Source organism: Leopardus geoffroyi, chromosome D4 (genome assembly GCF_018350155.1).
Source record: "Leopardus geoffroyi isolate Oge1 chromosome D4, O.geoffroyi_Oge1_pat1.0, whole genome shotgun sequence".
NCBI lineage: Eukaryota > Metazoa > Chordata > Mammalia > Carnivora > Felidae > Leopardus > Leopardus geoffroyi.
In genome coordinates this window covers 86,038,088-86,065,019 of record NC_059342.1, presented here as the reverse complement: position 1 = coordinate 86,065,019, position 26,932 = coordinate 86,038,088, and the positions used below count along the sequence as shown (strand labels likewise).

The following is a 26,932-nucleotide window of genomic DNA, read 5'->3' as shown; positions in this document are numbered from 1 at the left end:
TTTCTGACTTACGAAATCCTTCACCACCACACATCATAAAGATAGTCTTTATGGTCTATATGGTCTTTATAGTCTTTATGGTCCGGGTGCCTGGGTGGCTCAATTGGTTAAGCTCCGGACTCCTGATTTTGGCTCAGGTCATGTCGTCACAGTTTGTAGGTTTGAGCCCCACAATCGGGCTCTGTGCTGACAATGTAGAGGAGTCTGCTTGGGATTCTCTCTCTGTCCCTCTCTCTCCGTCTCTCTCATATATAGATGCCCAGTCCCCACCCCAAACATCCTGGATCAGAATCTTCAGGAGTGGGATCTAAGCACCTGTCTTTTTAACCAAAATAAATTCCAAAGGTGACTCTGAGAAATGCCGGCAGACCTATTTTCTATCCTGGATGCCAACGGAAGGCGTCTCCTCTACAGAACCCCATGGAACCATCTAATCTCTGTCTCTTTCACCAGCTCAGTCTTTCTCTCTTTCTCTCTCTCTCTTTTTTTCTGCAGAGACTGTGCTTTGCATTCCAATGATATCAGTACTACCGACAAGCCCCAAATTTACACCTCCAGGCTTCATGTGCACTCGTTTACCTTTCCTACTTCTCCCAGAAGTGCCAGCAGTTTAGTGTGGGTTTGGCAAAACTGATCCAAGAATGTGATTTCTCACTTCTGCCAGTGCTTGATTATTTTCACAGTCTCTAACCTATGGAGCGAAGCACCATTGACTTCTCTCTCCCAAGATCTACAGTCTGTCCTCAAACGTCACCAGTGACCACCTCCCTCCCAGTCCCTCTGTCTGACGGGGCCCCGTTGTCTGAAACTGAGATGCCTACAGTGGCCTAGCCAGTCTCCCTGTGTCTTCATCATACAATCTTAGGACAGAAAAGACTTCCACAGACTTCCAGCTCCAGACACGTAAGGACCATCTGGGGTCCGACCTGTCATTTGTGATTGTGTATTCTCTACCAGATACTACCTACACACCGTTAGTGATCACAAACACAGTATGCCCCGAGGCCCTCCATTCTGGCTACTTAAACCGTTTTCTCCTGGAGTGAACTGAAGTCCATCACATCTGAATTTCCACTAGCTGGTCCTACATCTTCACCCTTTCATTTTTTCCTGAATTTCTTTACCATTACTTACCCGCCCCGCACCCCCGGCCACTGTGGGACCTGCCCGCGCCCCAACTCAGCACTTCAAACGCTCTACCTTTCTTCCTTATCCTTCAGCTCATGAGCAGTTTCTTAGCTTCTTATCTTCAGACCTGGAATGCCCTCTCTAAACTCCTTTTTCTTCCCGACTCACTCCCTGCTCCCAGTCTAGAAATTCCAACGAAGGGATTGGATTAACATCTGCCTCTCCCACTAGACTATAAATCTTACACTGGCAGGATCTTCCTTGGTTTTGCTCAATGTAAAATCCTTAGCACCTAACATAATACTTGGCACAGAGTCAGCTCTTACTGGGGTGGTACTGAATGATGGGAAGGGGGATGGGAAGGGGAAGGGGAGGGAGAAAGAGAGAAAAAGAGAAGGGTGGGGGGGAGGAATGAAACAAGCCAGTTCACCCTTTGAGGCCATATGAAATAAGTTAAGATGGGGCACCTGGGTGGCTCAGTTGGTTAAGTGTCTGACTTCAGCTGAAGTCACGATCTCACGGCTGGTGAGTTTGAGCCCTGCTCTCAGGCTCTGTGCTGACAGCTCAGAGCCTGAAGCCTGTTTTGGACTCTGCGTCTCCTTCTCCCTCTCTGCCCCTCCCCTGCTTGCACTCTGCCTCTTGGTCTCTCAGAAATAAATAAAAACATTAAGAAAGATTTGGAAAAAAAAAACAACAACAACCAAGATCACTTCTATAGGCAGGCCTGTCAAATATCTGAGGAGGGCCCTCATGTCCCCTAGGGCTTTTCTTCTTTACAAGGGTCCAGGAGTAACACAGGAGGGTCGGGTGAGCCAGACTGGGCAGGGAGAGCACACAGGCTGCTTCATGACTTTCTCCAGGGTGGGGCCTGGAGAGCACCCCCATGTGTTCTCAATCTCGCTATCGGCTGCTGCTGGAAGCGAGCTCCATTAGACAGCAGATTCAGGAAATGTGTTTTGAGTCAGAGATGAAAATATTGTACATGTTGCCTCAGGTTAATATCAGAAAATTCATTTCAGAGATGAATACGATGCCAGTAATATGAGCAAACAAAGCAAACACGATGGGAGCCATCACGATGCAAGAACTGTGACCTCGTTTGCTAGTCGTCGGTTCATGAAGTTCACGTTTCCTACACCCAGTGCTTGGTGTCTTTCAATAAGCAGGTAACACAACTAGGTGCAAGTGACGGGCACTGTGACATTAAAAAGTGGACAAGACGCAAGTGCCAGACTCATCCCGCTGTATACTTAGGATCCTTGCCGTTTACTGCATGTTAAATTATAGCACAAAAAATTCTTTAAAAATGTCAGACAGAGGAAACACAGAACCTTGTCCTTAAGCTTAAATACATATCTACATGGGGGCACTTGGGTGGCTCAGTCAGTTAAGCGTCCAGCTGTTGGTTTTGGCTCAGGTCACGATCTCATGGTTTCACGGGTTCAAGTCCTGCCTTGGGCTCTGTGCTCACAGCACAGAGCCTGCTTGAGATTCTCTCTCTCCTCTTTCTCTGCCCCTCCCCCACTCACTTATTCAAAAATGAAAAAACTAAAAAAAAAAAAACCATATACGTACAGAGAAATTACATGTGCATAAGCACTGCCTGATACTTACTCAGCTCTGTCTAGCCCACCATTAATTCACTGCTTGATTGCTCCTTCAGGAGCCCTCAGTTCTACAAACTGTGAGATGGGGCTTGAGGGATGAATGAATGAATTCAACAAATACTGATAACCATAGTACCTTCCTCACAGGGCTGTTGGATTTATGACAAAATACACACGAAGAAGCGGTTAACATGAAGTCTGCTTTGAGCGCAGTGACTATTTGAATAACCAGAGGTTGTACTCCACGCCTCTCACTAGGAAGATGGGTGTGTGCCTGGAGAACAAGACAAAGAAAAAAAAATCTCTTTGTAATGGCTACGGTTTGTTATAATCCAAAATGTTCGCACTCTAGGAACATAGCTGTTGGGAGGGAAAAATTTTCCCTCTACCCTCTTAAGTTCTGTGATGGAAGTTCTGTGATGAATTAAACAAACAAAAAGATTAACAAGAGACGAGGCATACACACTTGCTTTTTAATTTTATGTGCACAAGGTCCCCACAGACGAGAAAGCCCAAAGAAGCAGTTAGACTCAGAGGCTTGTATATACCCTTTAAAAAAGGGCAATAAAGTGTGGAGAAGTGACTAGACAAAAGGAGGGTCTGAGGCGTCTAGGAGTGGAAAATCATGGTAAGATAAATACACGGGCAAAACTAACGGTAGATCCAAGTAAGGCTGAGTAAGGCTCATTTAGGCAGACACATCTTAGGGCCTTCTCTGTCTCTGGTGAGAAGGGTTATTCTCTTCCTCTGGGTACGGGAGATGGGAGAGGGCACCTTTACAAAGGGAAATTGATGTCCTGCCTTTAAGCAGAGAGGGGGAGGGCAAAAAGTTCTTCCTGTGTGTGGTTTTCCTCCATTGCCTTTAGCTCAAAATAATCTTTATGCCAAAGTAGCATATTCTGGGGTGGCATATTCTGATTCCCTTCATATCCAATAACCCATACGTGAAGAATTCTTAGTCTCAAGCGTAGAAATAAATGCCATGGAACTGACTGAATTTTACCTTGAGATGACCTAGGAGAGGGGAGTGGGGAGGCCCAGGCGACATTTTAAATGATCTCTGTACCGTCCTTCTAATTTTCTGGGCCAATTTAGATCCACCCCATGCTTATCTGTGCTCAGTTCTCCTGCAGGCGCGTTCAGACCGCGTGGCGGAAGAAAAGCAGCTTACTCTGTGCTTTTAAGGTCAGACTATGTTTTTGAAAGGTTTTCTAAAATGTTGACTTCGCTAAGCTACTCTGATTCTGAGATAGTGTAAGAAAATGAGACTATGAAGCCGAGGGTGAGAAAGAGCTTTTAAAGGAAGCAAAGTAATGGATAAACCAAACTTACCGAAGTGTAGGAGGCAAAGTATTTTAATAAGAACGTCTATTACTATAGAAGATGTCAGGAGAACAAGTGAGAACGAGGGCTTCCCAGGCCAAAAAGGGACTTATAAAAATGAGTGCTAGCCAGGGGAATTTAGGGCAGGGCAGCCTAAACTATTTCCTTTTGCTCCATAAAAGCCACAATCAGAAAGAGTAATACTATCTAGTCACTATTTATAGTGTGTCCTTACAGCATTCTGGGCCGGACTTTGAGATGAGGTGAGCACCAAAAATGGGTTGCTGGCCCTTGAGGACTATAAAATTTGAAAGAATAGAAAACTCGAATAGTCAAAGGAATACAGGTCTTGGCAACAGCATAACCTCCTTGGGGAAACAGGATTGCTTTTTAGCGGTTATTCCTCCAGGGGACGTCGGGCTCCGTGGTGAGTAGGGCACAGGCAGCCCGGGTTCCCCCGGGGAAGGGCCAGGACGTCCTGGCAGAGCAAAACCAGCATTCTTTGATCGTGAAGCAGCAACACAGTCTTTTAACCCCATGCCTAGCCTGGATGGTGAAGATCCGCATTCCTCTCCTTTCAATTCAGGCCACCTCCCTCCCTGGGGACCTCACTGCTCCTGTGCCTTCAAATATTACCTCTAAGCTAATGACTCCCCAAACCAAAGCTCTGATTTGGATCTAACTGCAAAGTAGACTTCCAACTGCGGGCCCTACTTCCACGGATACTCCAGCAGGCCCGGACCACACTCACACCTGCTCCTGCGTGCTCAGCTCAGCGGAACTGCCGTCTTTTCTCCGGTAAGCCACTCGAGGTGCAAGGTTCAGGGCAATCACCTATGCCTTCTCTCACATCCAGCATCAGATCGGTCGCCGGGCCCGGTTCCTGCTGCCTGCCCAGCGCCGCTTTTGAAAGTTGACTGTATCTGTGTATTTGTATTTCACTCTCTGAAGAGGGAACGCACTCACTTGGTTCAAAACCCAAAGAGCCTAAAAGGCTGTAACAGGGAAAGCCTCTCTCTCTCTCCTGCCCCTTCCACCCCCCATTTCCTCTCACATACCTCCCAGAGACGCTTAGCCATTGACAAAGAAAAATACATATTCCCTCTTCCCTTTTTTTTTTCACACAAACGGTAGCATGCTATATACAATTCTGCTCTTTTGTTAGTTTTTCATTTAATGTACCTTGGAGATCTTTCCACATCAGCACCAAAAAAAGCTCCCGGATTCTTTCTTATGGCCATAAAGTATGCCGCTGAGCGGATGCATCGTGTATTATTTAACCAGTTCCCTAGGTACTGGTTTTCCATTGTTCGCTACTGCTAACACCGTGGCGGCGCACAGGCTTCTCTACGCCAGTTTTGCACCTGTGGGCATGTACAGAATTCCAGAATGTCTTTCAATCCCTCACCCCTCCTCTCCTCTCCGTTTCCACGTTCCCTGCATTAGCTCGGACCCTCATCACTGCAGACAGAAGCCTCCTAGCTGGCACCTCAGCTCTGTCACCCTTCATGTAACACCCAACAAACATTTAGTGAGCACTTTCTATGTGCTACACGTTCCGCTAAGAAAGGGAGGAACAAGAGCGGCAAAGCAAGCAAGCAAGCCAAACCAGACCCTCCGATCTAACGAGACCCACACAAATCCTTGCCTGTCTCAGCATCGTGGGAGCCATAGGAGCTCATCAGTAAACCAGGGCTCTGTGTTTGGAGTCAGTTAAGAATTAGTGACAGGCGTCAGGCAAATGGAAACCAAAATATCAACTTCCTTACTGTCAGAGTCTCACTGGCAAATGTGTGGGCTTCCTACTACTTTCTCGTCCCTGCAGTTTAGACCTTGGAACGAGCCACTTGTGGGATACGTGCCTGAATGGCTGCCAGCAGAATTGCTGTCCCTGGATTGGCGCGCTCGAACAGGGGAGACCGAGGCAGACGAGGACTAAGGTGTGTTCTTCCAAATGGAAACAGAAGAGGAGATAACACACAAGATCTGTGGGCAACCAAGCCCCAAAGGCGAGAGGGGGAAGGGAGGATGAGACAAGCTAGTGGTCCAACCTCTTCCCTCCACGGGGGTGGAGCCGAAGTTTCACCAAAGAAACACGAAGACAGGGGAATAGAATTTCCCCAGACAGCAAACCGAAAAGCTTACCTTCTAGCACTGTGTTTTAAATTTACATGGCCCTTCATTCAGGAACAGACTTGGTCTCTCAAGGCTTTTGGAAGCTGTTTTAAAATGTCTAAGTACAGGGGTGCCTGGGTGGCATATTTGGTTATGTATCCCACTTTTGGTTTCAGCTCAGGTCATGATCTCATAGTTCATGGGATCGAGCCCCATGTCGGCCTCTGGACTGACAGCACAGAACCTGCTTGGGTTTCCCTCTCTCTCTCTCTCTCTCTCTCTCTCTCTCTCTCTCTCTCCTCCCTCCCCCCCCCCACATGCTCTCTCAAAATAAATAAATAAATAAGACTTTTTAAAAATGTCTAAGTACAAAACTGCCTAAAATAGTTGTATAATGCCTTGAAGACAAACTCTTCCAAATACATGGTCACTTGCCTCAAAAGATCAAAAAGTAAACCACTGCCAGTTCAGCCTAGTGAGGGGGACATAGAGTTGGAATTACGCGTTGTAAGCAATCCAACTTTTTGGTAGTATATTGTAATGAATCCTAGGAAAGACTATAAAAGAGAATTCGCAGGTAATTCAAAGGGGATTAAAAACTCTTCAAACCTTCTTCCCTCCCCTTCTGGCTGACGTCTGTTTAAGGCAGAATGGCCCTCAATAACCATCTTTCTATAGCTTTCCTGAGTTTTCCCCTAAGGTACTGAGCTGAAACAGGTCTAGGAGGAAATTTTACCTCATTTAGGGTCAGTAACAGTCCTAAAACAAGGTTATGAGTTCAGAGAAGTGGGGATTGCAGAATCTGGCAGTGTGCCTCCTGCCCTCCCTTCCCAACCAAAAATGTGTTATTCTCCAAAGTGCCCCACAGCTTCCCAATCATCACATTCAACTGTCAGACTGCAGTTCGATCTGCAAACTTTTGGTTGCATTTGACACCTTAATCCAGCCACCTGAGTGCCACCTAGTTCTAGGGATTCCAGTTAAACAGGTTCCATGAGCCACATTTTTGAAAACATGTCCTAAGTTATTTTTGTGATCAGTCACGGACCACTCTAGGTCTTGAAACCCCTCCGCTGGTTTCTGTGACCCATTTGAGTCCTGTTCTCCTACATGCAGACCATCCTTTTCTTCTCCAAGGCTGCTCTGCTCACCAGGGTAAACAAGAACTATCTTCGCTTCCCCTGGCCATACACTCACCCACAAAACCAGGCATGGACACGTGGCTCAGACTGGCCAACTACAGTCCTTCCCCAGGGTTCTTTTAACGAATGGGAAAGATCTTTCCTCTTAAGTTGGGTGCTGTCTGAGATCACACTGCCTGCTACATGGTGACAACTCACAGACAGTAGGAGACAATGGGGCCAAGAGGCACAGAGAAGCAGGGCTAAGAATTACGAGAATGTAAGGACTAACAGAGAGCTGGACTGACTTGGCAGCATTTGAGTCCTTGGATCCAGCCATCCCTGAAGCCAGATCTGTCCCTTTCCTTAGTTTGGTTACGTGAACCCAAACGTTCTCCTTTTTTGGCCTAAACTAATTTGGGTTGGGTTTACATAACTTACAACCAAGAAGACACATCCTAGTCCATCTCTTAACTGGCTCCTGGCCTCATTGCCGTACGTAGCTGTGAAATTAACTTGGCCAAAGTGGGGCTCCAACCATCATTTGCGTGTCTCCAACACCATTCAGAGTCCCCCAGTGGCCCAGGGATTACATACAATATCTTTCACAATATACCCCCCCAATCCCATGGTTCCTGCCACTCATTAGAACCCTTCTATCAACCTCCCTGGCCACTCTAATAGGGCCCCACACCACCAGCCTTATCCTACTGCAACCAAGCTGCCCACCAACACCAGTTGTTTTTCCAATAGGCAAATCTGATTATGCTATGCCCCATCTTAGGGACTCAAGACCAAACTTCTTAGGGGGTGGTTAAGCCTTGCCACTCCCCAGGGGAAAGTAGGCTTCTACCTATTTTCTCAGGCTCACCGCCAGCCAGGCTCACCGGCCAAACAAGGCTGTTCACAGATCCCCAGACACCCAGCGTGCTTTAATGCTGCTGGACTTTGCACATGTGGTCACCTCTGTCTGGGGAGGCCTCTCCCACCTCTGCCTGGCAAAGTTCTCACCCTTCAAGTATTTCCTCCACTGGGAGATCTCCTTGGACTGCCCTAGGGAATAGCGCTTTCCTCAGCCCCCTTCATCTGGAAGGAGAGGCTTTCTTTGCATCCCCAGTACCTGGCACAGGGCCCAGCACAGCACATGAGTACTCAGTGAATTGTTTGACATCAGAATATGTCCAGATTGGTGTCCAGATTGGTGACCGTTATATTCTTCACTTGAATATGTATACATATATATTCATATATATCAAGATGCCTGTGTACGCGGACATTCCATAAATACTTTGCTGCTGAATGCATGGCTGAGCACCCTGAGGTTAGGAAACTGGCATTGGAGCTGGGCAAACCTAGGTTCAAATCTCTGCCTTGCCCCAAGCTGTGTGCCCTGGACATGTCTCTTAACCCTTCTGGGCTTCAGCTCTCTTATCTGCAAAATGGAGTTAACAATGGCCACCTCGTCGGTTTTTCATGAAGACCATAGGAGAAAACGCATTTAGGATGTTGCACACATGTCTACGCCCATACCACCCTGAACACGTCCGAGCTCGTCTGATCTCAGAAGCTAAGCAAGGTCGGGCCTGGTTGGTACTTGGACGGGAGGATCTTTGCACAGGTGCCTGGTACACAGGTCATCAATAAATACTGTTGAATGAATGAGTTAATGAATGAATGAGCAGCCCACAGAAAGGCAGCGGTTCTTAAAGACATATCTTTACACATCTTTCTAGCCCGTTTTCCAGAGAACCCAACATGTGGTTCCCGGTAGATCAGTTTCAAGTCCTGCCGCTGAGTGTTTACCCTCTCCTTCTGGCTGCAGCCTGGCCAGCAAGGTTACCGCCAATCACCAGGACTTGGTCCCACCCTTAACCAGATAACTCACCAATAGGGCCTTCCAGGTGCCAACAGTGGGCGCTTTTTTTTTTTTTTTTTTTTTTTTACGTCTCATAGGCTCTCTTGCAGTCTTGCCCGCCCCTTTGCCTGCGTCATGCGCGCAGAGCACTGTGGGGCTTGAAGTCTATAAGAGGAGGAGCGGGTGTGCCCCTGGGTGCCAGGGCTCTGCCCCGAGCTCTCTCGAGACACGCGAGCCGCCCTTCTCTCCTCCTCACCCTCGATAGATGGAGGGTCTACCTTGCCAGCAACGGGATCATTTTGCTCTGATAACTCAGTGTTTACTGAAATTTTAGATTTCAGTTTCAGATTCAGTTCTCATATTCTCATTAACGGGCCATTTATGGAAGGTATGGCGGTCGCTCTGAAAAGCCCGCGGTGACTCCCGACCTGCCCTGGTTTCCCTGGAGAATCCACTACAGAACTAGCAATCGTGAATTTTTCTAAACAGTGTGAACCTTGTACTTTTTACACTGCATTATCTCTTAAGATTATAAAAGCTATCAAAGGCTCCCTCCCCAATTGCCTAAGATATAAAGTTCAGAGCCCTTAGCTAGGCATATAAGCTGCCTGACAACTATTTTGTATCCATTTCATTACATGTGGTCACTTTTGTAAAAGCAGCGTTTCTCAGCCTTTGCCGCATACGAGAATCACCTGGAGAGCTGCATAAAGTATTGGTATTTGTGTCCTACCCAGACCTCAGAATCTTGGAGGAGTGGGCGCAGGCTTCTTTGTTCTTAAAGTTCCTGGGGGATTGATTCTCATGGGCAGTCAGCCTTAAGAGCCACTGCTCTGACGCCTGTCAAAACTGCAGGAACATACTTTTCATGGATGTGAGCCTTTGCTCTGTAGCTCCCCCTGTTTAAAGAGGACTTCTTCCCCTGTTCCTGCCCTCATCCTACCAGGCTGATCTCAACTGTTTTCCCTTTTCTTCCCTGTGCCCCAGCCGAGTACTTACTCCTAAAGTACTTTAATACATGGTTCTTTTCAAGCAAGACTGGAGTTATTTGGTTACTTGTCGGTCTCCCTGGATAGGCTCTAAGTTCTGTGAGTGCCAACAGGAAAAAAAAGAGTCCTCTTTTGCTTATTCCAGAGCCAGTGAATCAGAATCTCTCGGGTGGGGCTCAGGCAAAAGTTGTTTACCAGCCACAGGGATTCTGACTCCTGCCTCCAGCTAGGAATTAGCTTCACAAAAGCCCTGGGTATAGCGCACATTGGTAAATATTTGTCATATTGAATTGATGAGGCATATTGTTCGTTTTTTAAGTCAATCATGTTGTTGCACCTGGTCGCCTCTGATTCCCCTAAAGAACCAAGCACCATGTCTCGTATTCTCCTCTCCATTCACTCATTCATTCATCCAACAGGTATTTTTGGTAGATCATAACAAAGCCCTGGGGATTCAGAAGTAAACAGGAAAACCCAGTTATCACCCTCTGGGATGCGAGCCTACTAACACATTAGCTATGGTATAATTATTATCATTTTTCAGTAATATTGGATTCTTTTCCCTTTGTATTCAAGGGTAAGGAAACGGTCTTATTCACTTATATCCCCAGGATGCTGCTGGCACACAGAAGGCATTCTGTAACTGTTTGCTGAATCAAGGCAACACATAGCACTTGTCACCATTTGTAAGTATTTATTTGTGCGACTATTTGATTCATGGCTATCTGTCCCATGAGCTGCAAACCCCCGGAAGACAGGGACTGAATCTATTTTGCTCACCATGCCTGACACAGGGCCTGGCCGGAGTGGGTGCTCAGTTTCTAGTGCTAAGTAAATAAATAATACACGAGTAAGGCATCACTAAGAACAGAAATTCCCCAACCAAACATCCGCTCCCCCCTCCCTCCCTTTTCTCCCCAAAAAGATAAAGAGTACTTTCTTCCTGTGCATTAAAGGATTTCAGGTTAGAGTGAGCATGAGCCCGAGCCCAAACAGATGATGTTTCTTTTACTTACTTACAGGTTGACCTGGGACTCTACTTCAGGGTCTTTTGTTGGCCACATCTGAAGAGGCGGGATGCCAAAGGAGAGCGATGACTTGGCTTTCCATAGAAGAGTTTGTGCCATCTGACTCCCGCAGGACCCCTTCGTCAGCGGATCCATCGGTGGGCCTGGAGGCTGGGGTGCCGAGCTGAAGCAGAAGGAGTTGGGAAAGGCACTGAGAGCAGAGGAATGGCAGGCCGATCACTGGCCTACTCTGACACTGTCCCCTAGAGGCCAGCCCCATTAGGAAGTTGGGGGAGGGGGGAGAAGCCAAGGCACTTGCCAGACCCAGATGCCCCACCGAGACAGTAGCACCCCCTCGCTGTGCGGAGGTGATGCCTGGGCGCACTGGGGGAGGAGTGCGCCCCAGGACCCATGCAATCCTCTCACATCCCTCAGTACTAAGCGAAGTCATCCACTGTGTCAAGAGCCAGTGGGGTCTAAGGTAAAAGGAGGACCAGTGAGCATGCAAGCTGTCACAAACTCATTCAGAAAAGGCAACATTTGGGCCCCCCCCCCCCCCCCGGGTGGCTCAGTCGATTAAGCTAAGTCTTGATTTCGCCTCGGGTCATGATCTCGCAGTTTGTGGGATCGAGCCCCATGTCGGGATTCTCTCTCTCTCTGCTCCTGCCCCGCTTGTGCGTGTGCTCTCTCTCTCAAAATAAGCTTTGAAAAAGAAAAAAAAAAAAAAAAAAAAGGGCCACCTTCATTCAGTAAGAGAAAGCTCTGCCTAAAGTGCTTCTGGAGAATCACCAAGGGAGGGACCTCCCGGCCATCACTGTGTGAGTCCAGGAGTGCTTGGGTCTTCTCTCCTCATTTCCAATTAAAATATGCAAAAAAAAAAAAAAAAAAAAAAAAGCCACTAAAAGGGCCTATACTCGCAACAACACTGTAGATGAAAAGAACCAAATCCACACTTCAAGACTAAAAGCATACACAGTACCTAAGCTGCAAAAGCCTGTTGAATCAAGTGGCGCCCAGGAATAAATCGAGAAATGGGTTCCTGCAACCTGTCTGGCTCCTTTCTCTGATGACACAGCGAGGAAGGTGGGAAAGGTAGTTGTGGGATGAAGGGGCGGCTCTGTGAGAGAAAGGGGGGGATCTCTGCTCCCGACTGGCCTTATCTTCTGAGCCAATTAGCAGCCTTCTTCACTCACCTCTACTTCTAGTGACAAATAAGCAAACAAAATCCAATTACTCGGAAATGCAAAGTAGAAATAAAAAGCTATCTGAGATGACGCTTTGGCCAAAAGGGCCTCTTCATAATGCCTTCTCAGTAAGGACTGTGACAAGGCCGAGCGCAGAAGGCCTGCTGGCTCAAGCAGCAGCGTCAATGAGGAAGAGGCATCTGCATGGGGAACCACCATCCTGCCGCGGACTGGATGCCAAGAGAAGGGAGTCTATACAGGCTGGTGGTGTGGAGCCAGACAGGCGCTGCCCACTCGCAAGCTGCTACAGTGGTACCAGTGAGGCTGTAGGCATGTTAAAAAAGAAAAAAGTCCGCTGTTGCCAGGTCGCCCTGGCATCCTCCTTTGTGAGCCATGACCCAGCTTTCCCCCTGTGGCTTCCTGGCCCCGGGGAGCCCACAGGCTGCATACCTGAGCCAGACTTCCAGATAATCTTAGCCTAGGATGGCTTTAGGCTATTTATCTCGGCACCAACCACACAGACACCAAAGGCCCAAGCCTTCCACATCTGACAAACGGCAAGAAACAGGGATCTCAGATGTTATCACTTCTTCTTTACTCAGTGAGACGCGCCCCCCCCCCCCAAGTCTTCTGAAACCCAGACTCCCTAGAATTTATGGCTGCCTTAGCAATAAACCAACCAACAAACCAACCATGAAGCAGGGCTTCCGGATGAGAGATACAATTTTTGTTTCCTTTTGAACCCTCCAGACTTTTTAAATTACAGAAAAAAAATTACTTATATGCAAAAGATTGATTAAGATTGTGCTCCTAGGGGCACCTGAGTGGCTCAGTCGGTTAAACATCTGACTCTTGATTTTGGGCTCAGGTCATGATCTCATAGTTCGGGAGTTTGAGCCCCACGTTGGGCTCTGTGCTGACAGTGTGGAGCCTGTTTGGGATTCTGTCTCTTTTTCTCTCTGCCCCTCCCTTGCTCGTGCTCTCTTTCTCAAAATAAATAAAAATAATCTTAAATTTTTTATTTTAATGTTTATTTTTGAGAGAGAGAGCGAGAGAGCGAGAGAGAGAGCGAGCGCATACGTGTGAACATGAGCAGGGGAGGGGCAGAGAGGGGCACACAGAATCCAAAGCAGGCTCCAGGTTCTGAGCTGTCAGCACAGAGCCTGACAGGGGGCTTGAACTCACGAACCATGAGATCATGACCTGAACCAAAGTCGGATGCTTAACCGACTAAGCCACCCAGGCACCCCCCTAAAAATAAACTTTAAAAAAAAACCAAAAAAACAAAAAAACGCACTCCTAAAAGAAGCCCACAAAGGAGTGGAGGAAGCAAGGCAGGGCCATGAGGTTTCATTTGCAGGCAAAGTCCTCCGAGGGGACAGCTTCAGGTTGGGTGAGCTGGGCTGTCCAAAGTGGCCACCACTTGCCACATGGGACAACTGAGTAACTGAAATGTGGGCAAAGTGAGATGTGGAAGCATGAAATGCACATTGATTTCAAAGAGTTAATACACATACAAAAGGATTTTGGACATCTCATTAATAACTTCTAGATTGATTACGTGGAGATAAAATTCTGTTACTAGCAGAATTAATTTTAAAGTGGCCACTAGAAAATGTAAAATCATCTATGTGGCTTGCTTTAGATTTGGGACAGCACCTCAGCTGTCCCGCCTGAGAGAAGGAGCTGAGGGCCAAAGGTGGGGTTGGGGCAAACCCCCAGGTACGCGGAGCCCTGCACGAACGCACAGAGCAGCTACAGAGGAGCGAGGGCAGCGCATCTAAGAAGAGGCAAGGCTGGTGTGGGTGTTTGAGCCACAGTGCACTGAAGAGGGGAGGGGAGAAGGGCCCAGAAATAGTGAGGGGACCTGGGGGGTACCTGACTGTGCCCACAACATCCATGTCCACTCCCTTCCTGCTTCCAGTTACCAGAGCGGTGGATCCGTAGGGCTCCTTTCTCTACCTGTCTGCAAAGCTTGGTGGGATGTTTACATATGCAGACTGTGCAATATTCTGGCACTTTTCTATCTAAACACACTCTTAGACACCTCTGTAGGTCATTCACTACAGGTACATCTTTTTTTTTTATTTTATTTAAGCAATGTCTACACCCCAAGTGGGGCTCGAACTCATGACCCCAAGATCAAGAGTTGCATGCTTTTCTGACTGAGCCAGTCAGGTGCCCCTACAGGTACACCTTTAATACGGAATATTATAGAATGAGATAAACCTTACATACGGCTTCCATTCAACCTTTTAGTTTACTTTAACCTTTAAAGACTTAGATTCTTTCATTGTCTTAGCATGTGATTCTCTAGCCCTTGACTCTTTAAGTTTGCTTAAATATACTTAAATGCTAGCTCTTTTAGATTTTGCCAACCAATTGTATCCGTTTGCCAGAACTTTACCCTTCGAGTCTCGCTTTTTAACCTTTCGGCTACTTCTTGAGCTTCATTTTCTAACTGTTCAAATTCTGTCTCGTCACCGGTCCGTTTTAATCCTTTCATTCATTTGTTATCTTTTTTAGGCTTAACTTCCCAATTTAAAAAAAAAAATGTATCTTCCTCTTAATCTCCTGACATTTTATCTTTATGGTCTCGCTCCTTAATATAGTTAGCAATTGAGGAACTTCTTGGAAGGATGGCAGAGTAAGTGTGCTTTGGCATAATTCCTTGGAACCCGCGGAAGTAAGCAAAAATAGTCCAATATATAGAAGAAACTTACTGAAATAAGAGAATGGCCAAACTCCGTGCTCTGAAGATCCGCTATACACAGTATGTGTGGACGAATTTGAAAGCGAACACCGCGTTCCACCACCTTATGTAAGGTGAGGGAGGTGAGCAAGAATGTTCTAAAGGCCTGACAATACCTGATTTGGGGGAATGAGGACTGGAAGCCTGGGCAAGACTGGGAAGAAGCTGCTTCTTCTCACTCTTTCTCTGTCTCTCTCTCACGTCCACTGCCTCAGCATGCTAATAAGAAGGGACGGCCTGATCTGAGGAAAGGCTGAAGGCGGGAGGAAAAAGTCTATCTTAGGAGCCATTTGACCCTCTTGAAAGACATTAGCCAAAAGTACATTGGAGTCCACCACAAGAAGGCCCGCGAGTCATGGGAGGTGACGCTGACCCAGGCCCCCTTCGGAGGGGCCTGTTTGCCCTGGAAATTCCAGGCGAGTCCTGCCACGGGCTCACAAACACCACAGGCACGGGGGCTGGCAGATGGGAACAAGAGCCCGAGGAGAGAGGAAAAACAGATGGCACATTCCCACGGTCTCTGGACTCTTCCTGCTTCCTGAGGAGCATCGAGGCCAGACCTCCAGCTCCAGCTCTGACAGAGAAGACGCACCATTGCTCAGAAGACTAGGGAAGGGAGTCGAGGTAAATCTGCCCACGTTATTAATGGTTAAACACAGACCCGGACAGAACTGCTTCCATTCTGAAAGGGACAGGCAGGAACAAACCAGCCCAGGACCTATGAAAAAAACGTTTGCCAAAGGCAGATGAAGAGGACAGACCAGAAGATTTTTAACAGGTATCGGATGAAAACATGTTAACAGCTTTGTTTTCTCAAACAGAACAAAAAAACAAAAAAACAACAAGAACTCTCTCAAAACAAATGACCAAATAACACAACAGACAGACTTCATATGGCTCTAAGGTAAAAGGCCCTAGAACTGTGGCTGGGAAAAGGCGGATTCAGTATCCTTGTGCTTCCTGGGAGGGAGATGGGCCTGAAGGAGAAAACAGGTGCTGGTGAGCAAATCTCTGGGAGGGGGCCTTTGGCAGGTGCCTGGGTTTTTACGCAGAGCAGCCCTTAGAAACAGTTTACAGTTTTCCCCTCTCAGGTTGTAACTCCCAAGCCGTCAGTGTGCCTCGAGTGTTAGTGTCGTGAGTCTTAAGGGATGTGAGTAGAGACATGTGGACTGCTGATGGCCGCGAGGAAGCATCAGCAGCCATTGAGCGGAACTCAGCCGGGCGCCCCAGGTGGGGACCAGCAGCTGCGGTGGCCGAGGCCGGGCCCCGTCCGTGATGCAGCAAGAAACAGACCACGGAAGGACACCACTGGGGCACCAGTGCTGTCTCCAACGCTGGGTGGCAGACCCCCAAAGGCAGCAGCAAAATGACATAAAAGGCAACAAGGTCTCAGTTCTGGCTCCTTCGAAGTGGCTGACCTCCCCCTCGGTGCAGGCTGCGCTGATCACAGAGCTTCCGCTGACATCCCAGGAGGAACCTGGAAGCCTTTTGAGAGCCACACCCACTCCCTTGAGCCCTTGATCTTACGCATTAATCCTTGCTCTGATTGTTGGCTGAAAACAACCTCAATCAAGCACACATCATCATTCTTGCCTCTCTTCAAATCGTCAGCTTTTGGGGTCTGAGCTGGCTCAGCAGTCAAGGGACGGAGCGGAGCTCAGGGCATGGGAAGGCAGAATCCCTCTGTCTGCAAACGTTATACATTTGTCTCCTCCCTCCACTAGAATGTTCTCTCCATGAGAGCAGGAGCCCCACCTGTCTCATTCACTGGGTATCTCCGGTGCCTAGCAAACAGAAGTACTTGCTATTTGCCGAATGAGTAGGTGACCATGTGAATACAAAACCACAAGGGAAATATTCGCTTGGAATAGGGAGACTATGTCAGACTATTTTGGCCTTTCTTGAATGAGGGCACACTGGTGGCTTGAATCAGACCGCTGTGGGACCTGCTCTATTTCTTTGCCCATCTCTGACAGGCAGCTACTTTGTGAGCATTGTGACAAGTGCATGGAGCAAAGACAATCCATCTGCAAGACATCAATCCAGGCCTGATATATGGCACTGACACTGGAAAATACTTAATGGCTGGCAGCCCCTCTAAAGACACTTTCCTCTCCTGTCATAAGATGCAAGATAGGTACTTACGCCCTCACTTCCATTTGTGCTAAAACTATAGAATCGTTGACACGGAGAGTTGGCAAGTCTACTTCAGCCAGCTAGCTGAGGGCTGATTTCTCGTTTTTACCTCCGTACAGGAACCCTCACTGGCTTGCTACTAACTTTTGATCCACGTGTCTAATTGATTTTTGCCGTGATTAAAGAAAGATGCTGTTTGTGGCAGTCCCCGTGGAATGACTTACTCAATACCCATCGCAGCCCCATTCCGGTGCGCAACAGTTAGAAAGCTGGAACGTCAATGTCCTACCCTTCGTTGCAGTTCAGAGTTCTGCAGATGAATTCGATTCCACAAACCGGATGCACTCACGAGAGCCTCTCCCTCAGAACAAAGTCTGGAGGATTCATAAAGAGGATACGGGGCGCCATCTTGCTTTCAGAGATCATGACAGAGCTGTTGTGGTTCTGGAGTCAGCAGCTTCTTGAATCTATGGCTTTCTGAAGCCTCACTGGCAGCTTGGGGATCAAAGCAGAGTTGGTAGCATGGCTCTGCAGCTAGCTAAGGTGGTGACGGCTGCTTGACCCGTCAGCTTCTTGTTATCAATGGCAGCCTTCCTGGTCAGGGCAGAGCACAGTGGTTCTGGGGCCTAGGAGCTATTCCTGGGGGCTCCCAGACTCCCAGACTGGAGTCTGCTATCCACCCTGCCAACAACTTTGTAAGCACTCAACTCCCTGTGCCACAATTAAATCTCATTCTGCTTATACCAGGTAGAGAGGACTCTGTGGTCTGCAACTGATTCCCGAATGACAGGCCTCCGAGAGGGATGTTTATCAGATTGGATTTTGAGCTGAATGGTTCATGTGACCCTGTGCAGAGTGTGGAGCAGGGCGAGAGTTTCTTCTGTGGGGGTGTAATGGTGGGTATAACCTTCAGTGGCAACAACGTAAGACTGGACTTTTCTGGAATATGTGGAAATTCTGCCTTTTGAATATAAGAGAGAGCGTGCTTAGAGCACTAAGCCGTTTCTGCTCACACAGCGAAGAAGTGTGAAGGACAAGCAAAAGGACAGCATGCTAATCGGAGGTGCTTCTCAGGTCACTGCTGGAGGTGGGTAACGATTATGCTATCCCTGTCCCTGACCAGCTTAACACTGCTTTGCGTCTTTTCAAGCGTGCCACCAAAACCTGGTGTATCCACAAGTGTGCTGAAAACACAAAAGAGTTGAGAAATACTAGTCTAACCTACAGATGCTTTAACATCTCCAGTAATACAAATTTTGCTGCATCTTGAAGCAAGCCGTGCTAGCATGGGGCGTACTGACTGCTGGAATGTACTTTCATGTATTGAGCCCAATCTGTTTTATTATCCCTCATACCCACTGTGATTTTAGGTCTAGCCCAGGGCCATACACAGAGTGGAGGGGGCCCAATTCCTTTTTCATTTGACACGCTTTCAAATCTGGGCAGGCAGCTATTATAGCCTCTGTGAATTTTCTCTTTATCAAGTAAAACACCCTCTCCCCCGCTACTGAAATCTTTTCTCTTTACTGGATCGGTCCCATCGGACATAAGCTTCTCTTTAAAACAAAAGCAAAAGCAGAAAACCCCCAATCAAAACCAAATAAAACCAACCAACAATTTTTCAACTCGTAGCCCTTCCACGCCAGAGGAGAGCTCACTGTATTCATGGTTTCTAGTTCCTTTCCTTGATCTCTTGAAGTCAAGCCAGGGTGACTTTCACTCTCGCTGTTCCAAAGAAACTGTTCTTGTCAAAGGCCACCAATGACCCCGCGATGCTAAACCCAACAGTCAGTTCTAAGTTCTTTCTCTTGTTTGACCTAACAGCAACATCTGACACAGAGAATCATTACCTGCCCCCCCCCCGTTTTACTTTTTAGACTGTTTATACTGATTTCCCCCCAACCCATTTTTTTTTGAATTACATCCTGTATCCGTGACACAATGGTTTCACATTTAACTCTCCAAGTCTAAATTTTAGTTGGGATTTAGGCGAACAGTTCATGAAAGTCCATCAAATTACAGTCGTTTTTTCTGACTAATGTTTAGTTAGTGATTCCTTTTTCCTAAAGTCTTCTGGTATCCTTCCCCCCCACCCCCCTTCCCGACCACATTTGTTTCCTTCTCCTATTTCACGGTGATTCACAGTTGCAGTGAGGGAACAAACAAAAACCTTAATGGACTCTTTCACAAACTTCCTACCCAAGATCCCTATCTGTGTTATCCAGCGAGGGAGTGGCAGAGCACATGTGGCTGCTGAGCACTTGAAATGTGGTTTGTCTCCACTGAGATGCCGTGAGTGTAAGATACACACCAGAATTCGAAGAAAGTACCAAAAGAAAAAGTAAATTATCTTCGTTATTTTTAATATTGATTACATGTTAAAAGGGTCACGTTTTGGATATAGTAAGTTAGCAAAAATAACAACTGTTAAAATTAATTTCACCTGTTTCTTTTTACTTTTTAAGATATGGTGACCACAGGGGGTGAGTCAGCCTGGCTTACTCAGTCGGTAGAGTTCGTGACTCAATCTCAGGGTTGTGAGTTTGAGCCCCATGTTGGACACGGAGCCTACTTAAAAAAAAAAAAAAAAAAAAAAGATATGGCTCCTGGAAAACTTTAAATCCCATTTGTAATTCTACACATTTGCTATGCTATGACCAGAAGAAGCCACTCGCTTCTTTTCACTTAACGTCTACGAATATCCTCGGTATCTTTCCAACTCAGAAAACAGAGATTGACGTCAATCTTTTTAATCTTTTTGGCATCAAATTATTAGCGTTATATTTCTATGCTCCCAATGGCTTTTTTTTTCCCCCTTTTTTACTTTCACAAGCAATCCTGCAGGAACAGGAACAGCCTTTAACATAAACCTCCTTCGGCAGCGACACCTCGTTGCTAACCCGCATCTGCCTCCTGTCCTCCAAGATCCTAGCTCCAGAGACAAGCAGATGTGTGGCTCATATTTTCCCACACCCCTGCACTTGCATATGCTGCTTTAGAAATTTCTTTCCCTCAGGAAAACCAGCAGTGAGTCTCACTGTACAGGCCAAATGTCTAATAATTTTCTTATAGCACTGTCTGTCAGGCTCCATGTCTGCTCAGATCTTTAACTCTGGAAACCAGACAACCAAACATAATTTCTCATATTAACCTTCTAAAGCAAAATGAATTTGACTATTGTCTTCCTCTGAGAAAGGAAGCTGGTTTGCATTAACTTAAACTCTTGGCGAATAATAAAACTTGTTTTTTCCCTTCTCTTAGGAGAACAGACATAATATGAAAATTAATTTTCTTCTGTTGGCCCTAAAAGCCCATTATGTCAGCCCAATACAAGACAGCTCTTAATAATCCTTCCCAGGAAGACTGCTGTTTTTCCAAAGGAAAACTGACAGCGGCAGATTTATTTGTGATTAAATACTTAACAGCCCAACACAAACAAAAAGAATAACTACATAATATAGAGGAATGAAGATTATGAAAACAGCCCACATTAAAATAATTGTTTATGAAACTACCTGGGGGAAGAGAGTCTCCTGGAAAAAAAGAAAAAAAAAAAAAATCAAAGAATCTCGAAGTCGGGAGACACGCAAGGAAGAAGAAGGCAATACAATGCATAAGAGACAATTGTTCTTTTGTGACCCTATCTTGGCCTTGAAAGCCATGTTCAGGAACAAAAAGCTTTTGTCTTGTATTCTCACAAGGTGTGGGTTATATGCATTACTAACAAGGAAGCCACTATGTAGGAAGCAATATTTGAGAAAGGAGAAAATATGTTTTCTATTTGTGATTCAAAATCTCTATGTAGGGCTCCGGCACCCACTGCGGCTAAACTTAGTAAGCATACTTTCAACACTCAACTAAGGTAGTCTTTTACGACGAAAACTAAAAGATGCAGAAATCCCAGTGCTGTGACTCTCGGGTGGCATCAGGGTATCTGTATTTTGAAAAGCTTCCCAAATGTGATGATACCTTTTTTTGAGGGGTCAAACCAGTATCCAGTTCCCTTCTGGCAATAGCACTATGGATTTTCCTTTGGGCAATCACTGCCTCTTGGTCTCTATGGATGGAAGCAATCTAATCCCTCTGTTCTGGGTTGGGCACTTGATCTAGACTGGGCCAATCAGCATGCTTTACCCACTTCTGGCCAAAAAGATTGGTTCAGGGATGAGCATACACCCCGAGAGATACAATGAATGCCAAGCTTGGGAAACATGCTCTAGAACGATTGAAAGAGAGGCACTACCTTTCTGCTGGGATTGTATACTGGTAGAAAGTAAGCCCGCAGCGCCTAGGTGGCTCAGTTGGTTAACTGTCAGACTTTGGGTCAGGTCATGATCTTGCAGTCGGTGGGCTTGAGCCCTGCGTTGGGCTCTGTGCTGACAGCTCAGAGCCTGGAGCCTGCTTTGGATTCCGTGTCTCCTCTCTCTCTCTGCTCCTTTCCCACTCGCCCTCTGTCTCACTCTCTCTCTAATATAAATAAACATTTAAAAAATTAATTAAAAAAAAGAAAGTTAAGCCCAAAACGGTTAACTTTCTTTGCCTAAATGCGGAAAGACCTGGAAAACAAAGTCAACCCAGAAAATGAAGAAAGCCTATGGATAACAATATTTGAGCACCTGGGTCTGTCCTACCCCAAGGCTTGCTTGGTTTACTCCAGAATGTTGCAATTGCATGAACCAAAAAGAAAAATTAACAACCGGTAAGGTGCCCATCAGAAAAGATGCGATGCGTTACTAATCCTGCTTGCGGCTACAGAAGAACTGCTTGATGGTCACACCGGGGTAGCCAGAAAGGAGTAAGAACCAGTTGACCACTGAGTCTGCACCCCACCATCCAAGCCATCACTTTTTACCTGGCATCAGAGCCACAGGCATTGTTGCTGCAAGTAGCTATGAAAGCAGAATCGTGAATGATTCGTGGTAAACATAATGAGGCAAGCTTTGACTTCATTATTAAGGAAAGGTCATAGAGTTGCCCAATAACAAAAAAGCTTGCAATAGTGGACTCCTTGACCTTAGACGTAATAAGCAGAAGGTGATCAGCTGTGAAGTCTGTTGTAAAAAAAAAAAAAAAAAAAATTCCGGCAGGGACCTAGCAGGGTGGTTTCCAAAATCTATCCCTGGACCTGTAGTACTATAAGCTTGTTAGAAATACAATTCATAGGAGGTGCCTGGGTGGCTCAGTCAGTTGGGCCTCTGTTCGCCTCAGTCATGATCTCAGGGTTTGTGAGTTTGGGCCCCACGTCAGGCTCTGTGCTGACAGCTCGGAGCCTGGAGCCTGTTTCGGATTCTGTGTCTCCCTCTCTCTCTGCACCCCCCGCCCCCCGCCCTCCGGCTTACCGGCCTCCCTCAAAAATAAATAAATAAACATTAACAACAACAACAAAAAAGAAATAATACAATTGATAGACCCACCCAGACCTAGTGAATCAGAATCTGTGGGGGTGGGTCCCAAAAACTGTTCTGAGAAGTCCTCCTAGTGATTCTCATATATGTTCGGTTTGAGAACCACCGTATTTGGACAAGAGAGCCTGGTTCCCAAATACAGTTTCCTGAGCCCCATCCCCAGAGATTCTGATTCAGCACATTTGAGGTTGGGCTTGAGAATCTGCATCTCTAACAAGTTGATGCCGTAGGTCCAGAGACCACACTTGAAGAACCGCTGAGAGGCTAACTCAAGTGACGCGTTGTTGAAAGTCTTTGACTTTTAGAATCTGCCTTTCAAATTCAATCCTACACGTTAGTAACCCTAATACTGTGGCTCACGCTCACGTGTGGTTCGGCTCCATGAAGTGTTGCAGCCAAAATGATAGTAAAGCAATAGAATCACTTAAAATAACTCTGGTTCATCAAATGTATTTCTCGATCACCACAAAGTCACAGAAGACAATAGATATATTTCTTAAAATATATCTTTGAGCCACGAAAACAAGAGGGAGACCTGTTAGTCTCCCTCATACAAAGTGGGTTTCTGTACCTCTCCTCTCTAAACACCCCCTGAAAGTTTTTTATCAGCCAGTTTTCACCACTGCCCTGTGTGCCTAGTGTCCTCCTCAATCCCTCTCTTCCTAAATCTGCAGCTCAAAAATGCAAAAAAGCAAGGCAGGACCTTGCTCTGAGGGTAGGGGAGGAGGAGAAATTAAATAAAGCTAGAATTTTAACGAGGAAAGAGGAAGGGAAAGGTTGAGAACTTGCATATAAATGTTAATCATTTTTGTCCATAACAGTTGCCATTTAGTAATGTTCTGTGCCAGATGCTGTTTTTAGTGCTTTGCATAAATCAGTTCACTTCAAGCCGACATCAGAACTGTAAGATAGGTGTTACCGTCATTTTACAAATGGGTTAACCAAAGGTCAGAGGGTTAAGCAACTTGGCCAAGGCCACACACATGACAACCTAAAAGACAGAAACTTGAACCCAGGTGTGTCTCACTCTAAAGCCCTCGTTCTTGAACACAATCTGATACGCCTTCCTAGAAAATGAGAACAAACACATCCAGGGCAAGGGGTTTAACAGTCTAAATGTCTTGCCCTCTGGCCTCCACATTTCCCAGCTGGTCTTTCTCATCGCCACCTGGCTGGATGCCTAACGCCTGGGCCATACCTTCCTCCTTTACATTCATCACGGACTGTGTCTGCCTGCCAGTGAACAGAGCTGACACAGGATATTTAGCAAAGACAGTTGCCATTTTGAAAGTAATGCTTTTTTTCCCAATGTCAACAAGATGATTGAGTAAATATGGTTAAACCAGATTCTGAAAGGCCCTATACACGAGATGGTGGCATTTAAACTTTTTGCACAACAGGAAATGAGTAGTAATTGAGGACTTTGGAGTCAGGGAGGCAAATCTGGCAGCATGCCCACAAGTGAGGCTGAGGCTCTCATCCCTGGTGGTCCGTCAGAATCACCTACAGAGCCTTCTAAGCACCTCCACACCCCATCACTACCCTGAACTTTCTGGAACAATAGGCCTGCTGTAGGGACCCACACACTCATGTGGTTAAGAAATATCACAGGTGATTTTTCTTCTCTCGGCCCTAATTGTCCATTCTGTCAACCCAATAGAAGCCAGCTGTTAATAGTTTCCCTTAAAAGTGACATAATTGGATTAATGAATCAAAGAGGAATTTTTTGAGAGAGAGAGAAAGGGAGAATATCTCAAACAGGCTCCATGCTCAGTGTGGAGCCGGAGTCAGGGCTCAATCCCATGACTCTGGGATCATGACCTGAGCTGAAATCAAGAGTCAGAAGCTCAACCGACTGAGCCACCGAGGCGCCCCGCCGAGGAATATTTTTTTAAGCAACAAAAATAAGAGAAATTGTAGATGAGCATCTGTTTCAAGTTAGCAAATTATTTTCTAATTAAGCATACACAGGAGGAATAAATATATTTGACTGAATTTTTTAAAATAACAAAAACTTTATCAAAAAACATCATGAAGTTAAAAGGCAAATAATGAACTGCAAAAAATGTGCTACATATTTGACCAGAAAAATTAATTTCCTTAAGAACGTGCTTCAATAAGGAAAAGATAAACATTCCAAAGGAAAATAGACAAAGTGCATGCAAATGTATTTCATTTTAAAAAGAAATACAAATTATACATAAATATGAGAAAAAAAGTTTCACCTCGCTACCATACAAATAAATTCAAATTAAAACCAGGGGCCACTTTATAGATGATAATGCCTCGCATTGTGGGTGGGAAACACAGGCACACACACATGGTTTTGGGAGAACTGTGAAATGGCACGACTTGCTGGTGGGCAATTTGACATTATGCTTCAGAAGCCTTGAAAACATCCCTTTCCTTGGATCCAATCATTTCCATCACTTCTATAAACTTACCCGAAGGAAATGATTACCTCTTTATGCACAGACTAATGCACATGGATTCACTGTGTCCTTAGTAAGAGTGAAAAACTGGTAAAACACTGCATGTATGATAATAAAAAAAAAAATGGGCTAAATGAATTGTACTGCAACAAACATAAGTTATTTTTACAATCAGAAAACTCGTAATCATTATTTCTAAGGTTGACCCGATACTGTCATAGAGTGTTAAATAGAGAAGAAAACCTCTGAAGAAATCATGTAGTCTTTCAGGTGTGAGGTCATGAAGACCAGGGACTGGGTGGTAAAAGTGAGAAGTCAGAGGAAGAGAAAAGTATTCTAAACCGGCACTGTCCAACGGCATAGACGTTAGTCACATGTGGCTACTTAATTCAAATCAATGAAAGTCAAGTAAAACTTAAAACTCAGTTCCTTAGTTGCACTAGCCACATTTCAAGTGCTCAGTAGTCACAGGTAGCTAGTGGCTGCAGTATCCGACCACACAGATCACAGAATGTTCCCATCATTGCAGAAAGTTCTGTTGGACAGCGCTGACCTAAATGTTCTACCTCAGGCCTGGATCCAGCTTTTGGCTCATCTCTTCAGCCTCATCTTTTGGTACATTTTTTTCCTTCGTGTTCCAACAGCAAGTGTAAGCACCAGAAGGACAGAAAGCGATTTGCCTGGTTCTCCCAGACTAGTGGGGGAGACTTGTTATCCAGGTAATTACACACAGCGTTTGTGGGATAGCAGATAGATTACACAGATTACTGATCCAGCACAGAGCTCAGCCTGGGATTCAGGGAAGACTTCCCAGAGGAGGAGGGGGCAGGCATTACCCAAAGAGTAAAAAAAGACTCTTCTAAGTAGAGCAAAGAGCATGAGTAAAGGCACTGATGAGAGAAACGCACAGCATAGGGAAAGAACGACCAGCTGGTCAGGCATTTATTCATTCAACAGATAGTAAGTGTCTGTGATGGGCCAGGCCTGAGGCAGGCTCTGGGGACAGAGCAGTGAACATGACTGCGATGGTCCCTATCCTCATGACGCTCACACTCGCCTGGGGTGAGGGGGAGGGGGCAGGCTGTGCCAGGGCCTCCCACCTCACATTAAGGATCCTGGTTTGTCAGCCTAGCTGTTGATTCTTCTTTTCCGCCTCAGTGGGGACCGGAGTCCCACCTCGTATCTTTCTTCATGTCCCCCCACCCCAGTCCCCATCACTGCTGCGGGAGTCAGAGAGTTCTGGAGAGGGGGTCTTGGTTAGACCCCTCCAGCAGCCAGTGAGGATGTGGATCTGAGAGGTGAAAGGATAAAGTCTAGTTGGGAGGCTACTGGAGTCATCTAGAAGAGGCCGGGGGCCCGGAAAAGGGCAGGGCCGACTTCAGCGAGGCTGGAGCGGGAGAAGGCGCTCCGAGTTCAGAAAATGCCCGCTGAGGGAACGAGTCTGGCAGAGCAGAGCGGGTGGAAGGCGTGTCAGTGGAGCAAGGGTCCAGGGAGGAGAAGGAACGGAACAGGACAGTTACAAGAGAGTTCCCCAGGCCAAACAAGGGGGGGGGGGGGGTCGGGACGGCTCCCCCTGCAGAGGAAAGGCGTCGGCGGCGGGTCAGAGGGGCACCAGGGGCCGGGCGTGTTGGGGGCTACACCGCACGAGGATGGGCGGGGCTGTGAGGCAGCAGGTGTGCGTTACCTACAGAGCCAGGCTGGGGAGGCTGGGGCTGGCCTGGGTCCTGGGGCAGCGCAGAGAGGCTCCCGCAGGAGGGAGACCTCCCCGGGACTTCAGGGGACTATCTCCCAACCTTGTCCTTGAGCATTTTATAAGAGGCGGCACGGCACATTCTCCACAGCCTGAATTCCGCCCGGAGCCCGGCTCTGCTCGGGGCC

At 46.6% G+C, this 26,932-nt stretch overlaps 1 protein-coding gene across 3 annotated transcripts in view; it reads right to left on the bottom strand.

Moving 5' to 3' along the window:
• The window catches only part of GARNL3 (GTPase activating Rap/RanGAP domain like 3), a 148,808-nt gene that overhangs the window by 120,850 nt on the left and 1,026 nt on the right, over window positions 1–26,932 (bottom strand). For all 3 annotated transcript variants that reach the window (XM_045469758.1, XM_045469757.1, XM_045469756.1), the window contains exon 2: window positions 11,159–11,329. In XM_045469758.1, coding sequence (XP_045325714.1) covers window positions 11,159–11,301 — 143 coding nt within the window. In that variant the 5' untranslated portion in view covers window positions 11,302–11,329. The remainder of the gene's footprint in view (window positions 1–11,158; window positions 11,330–26,932) is intronic.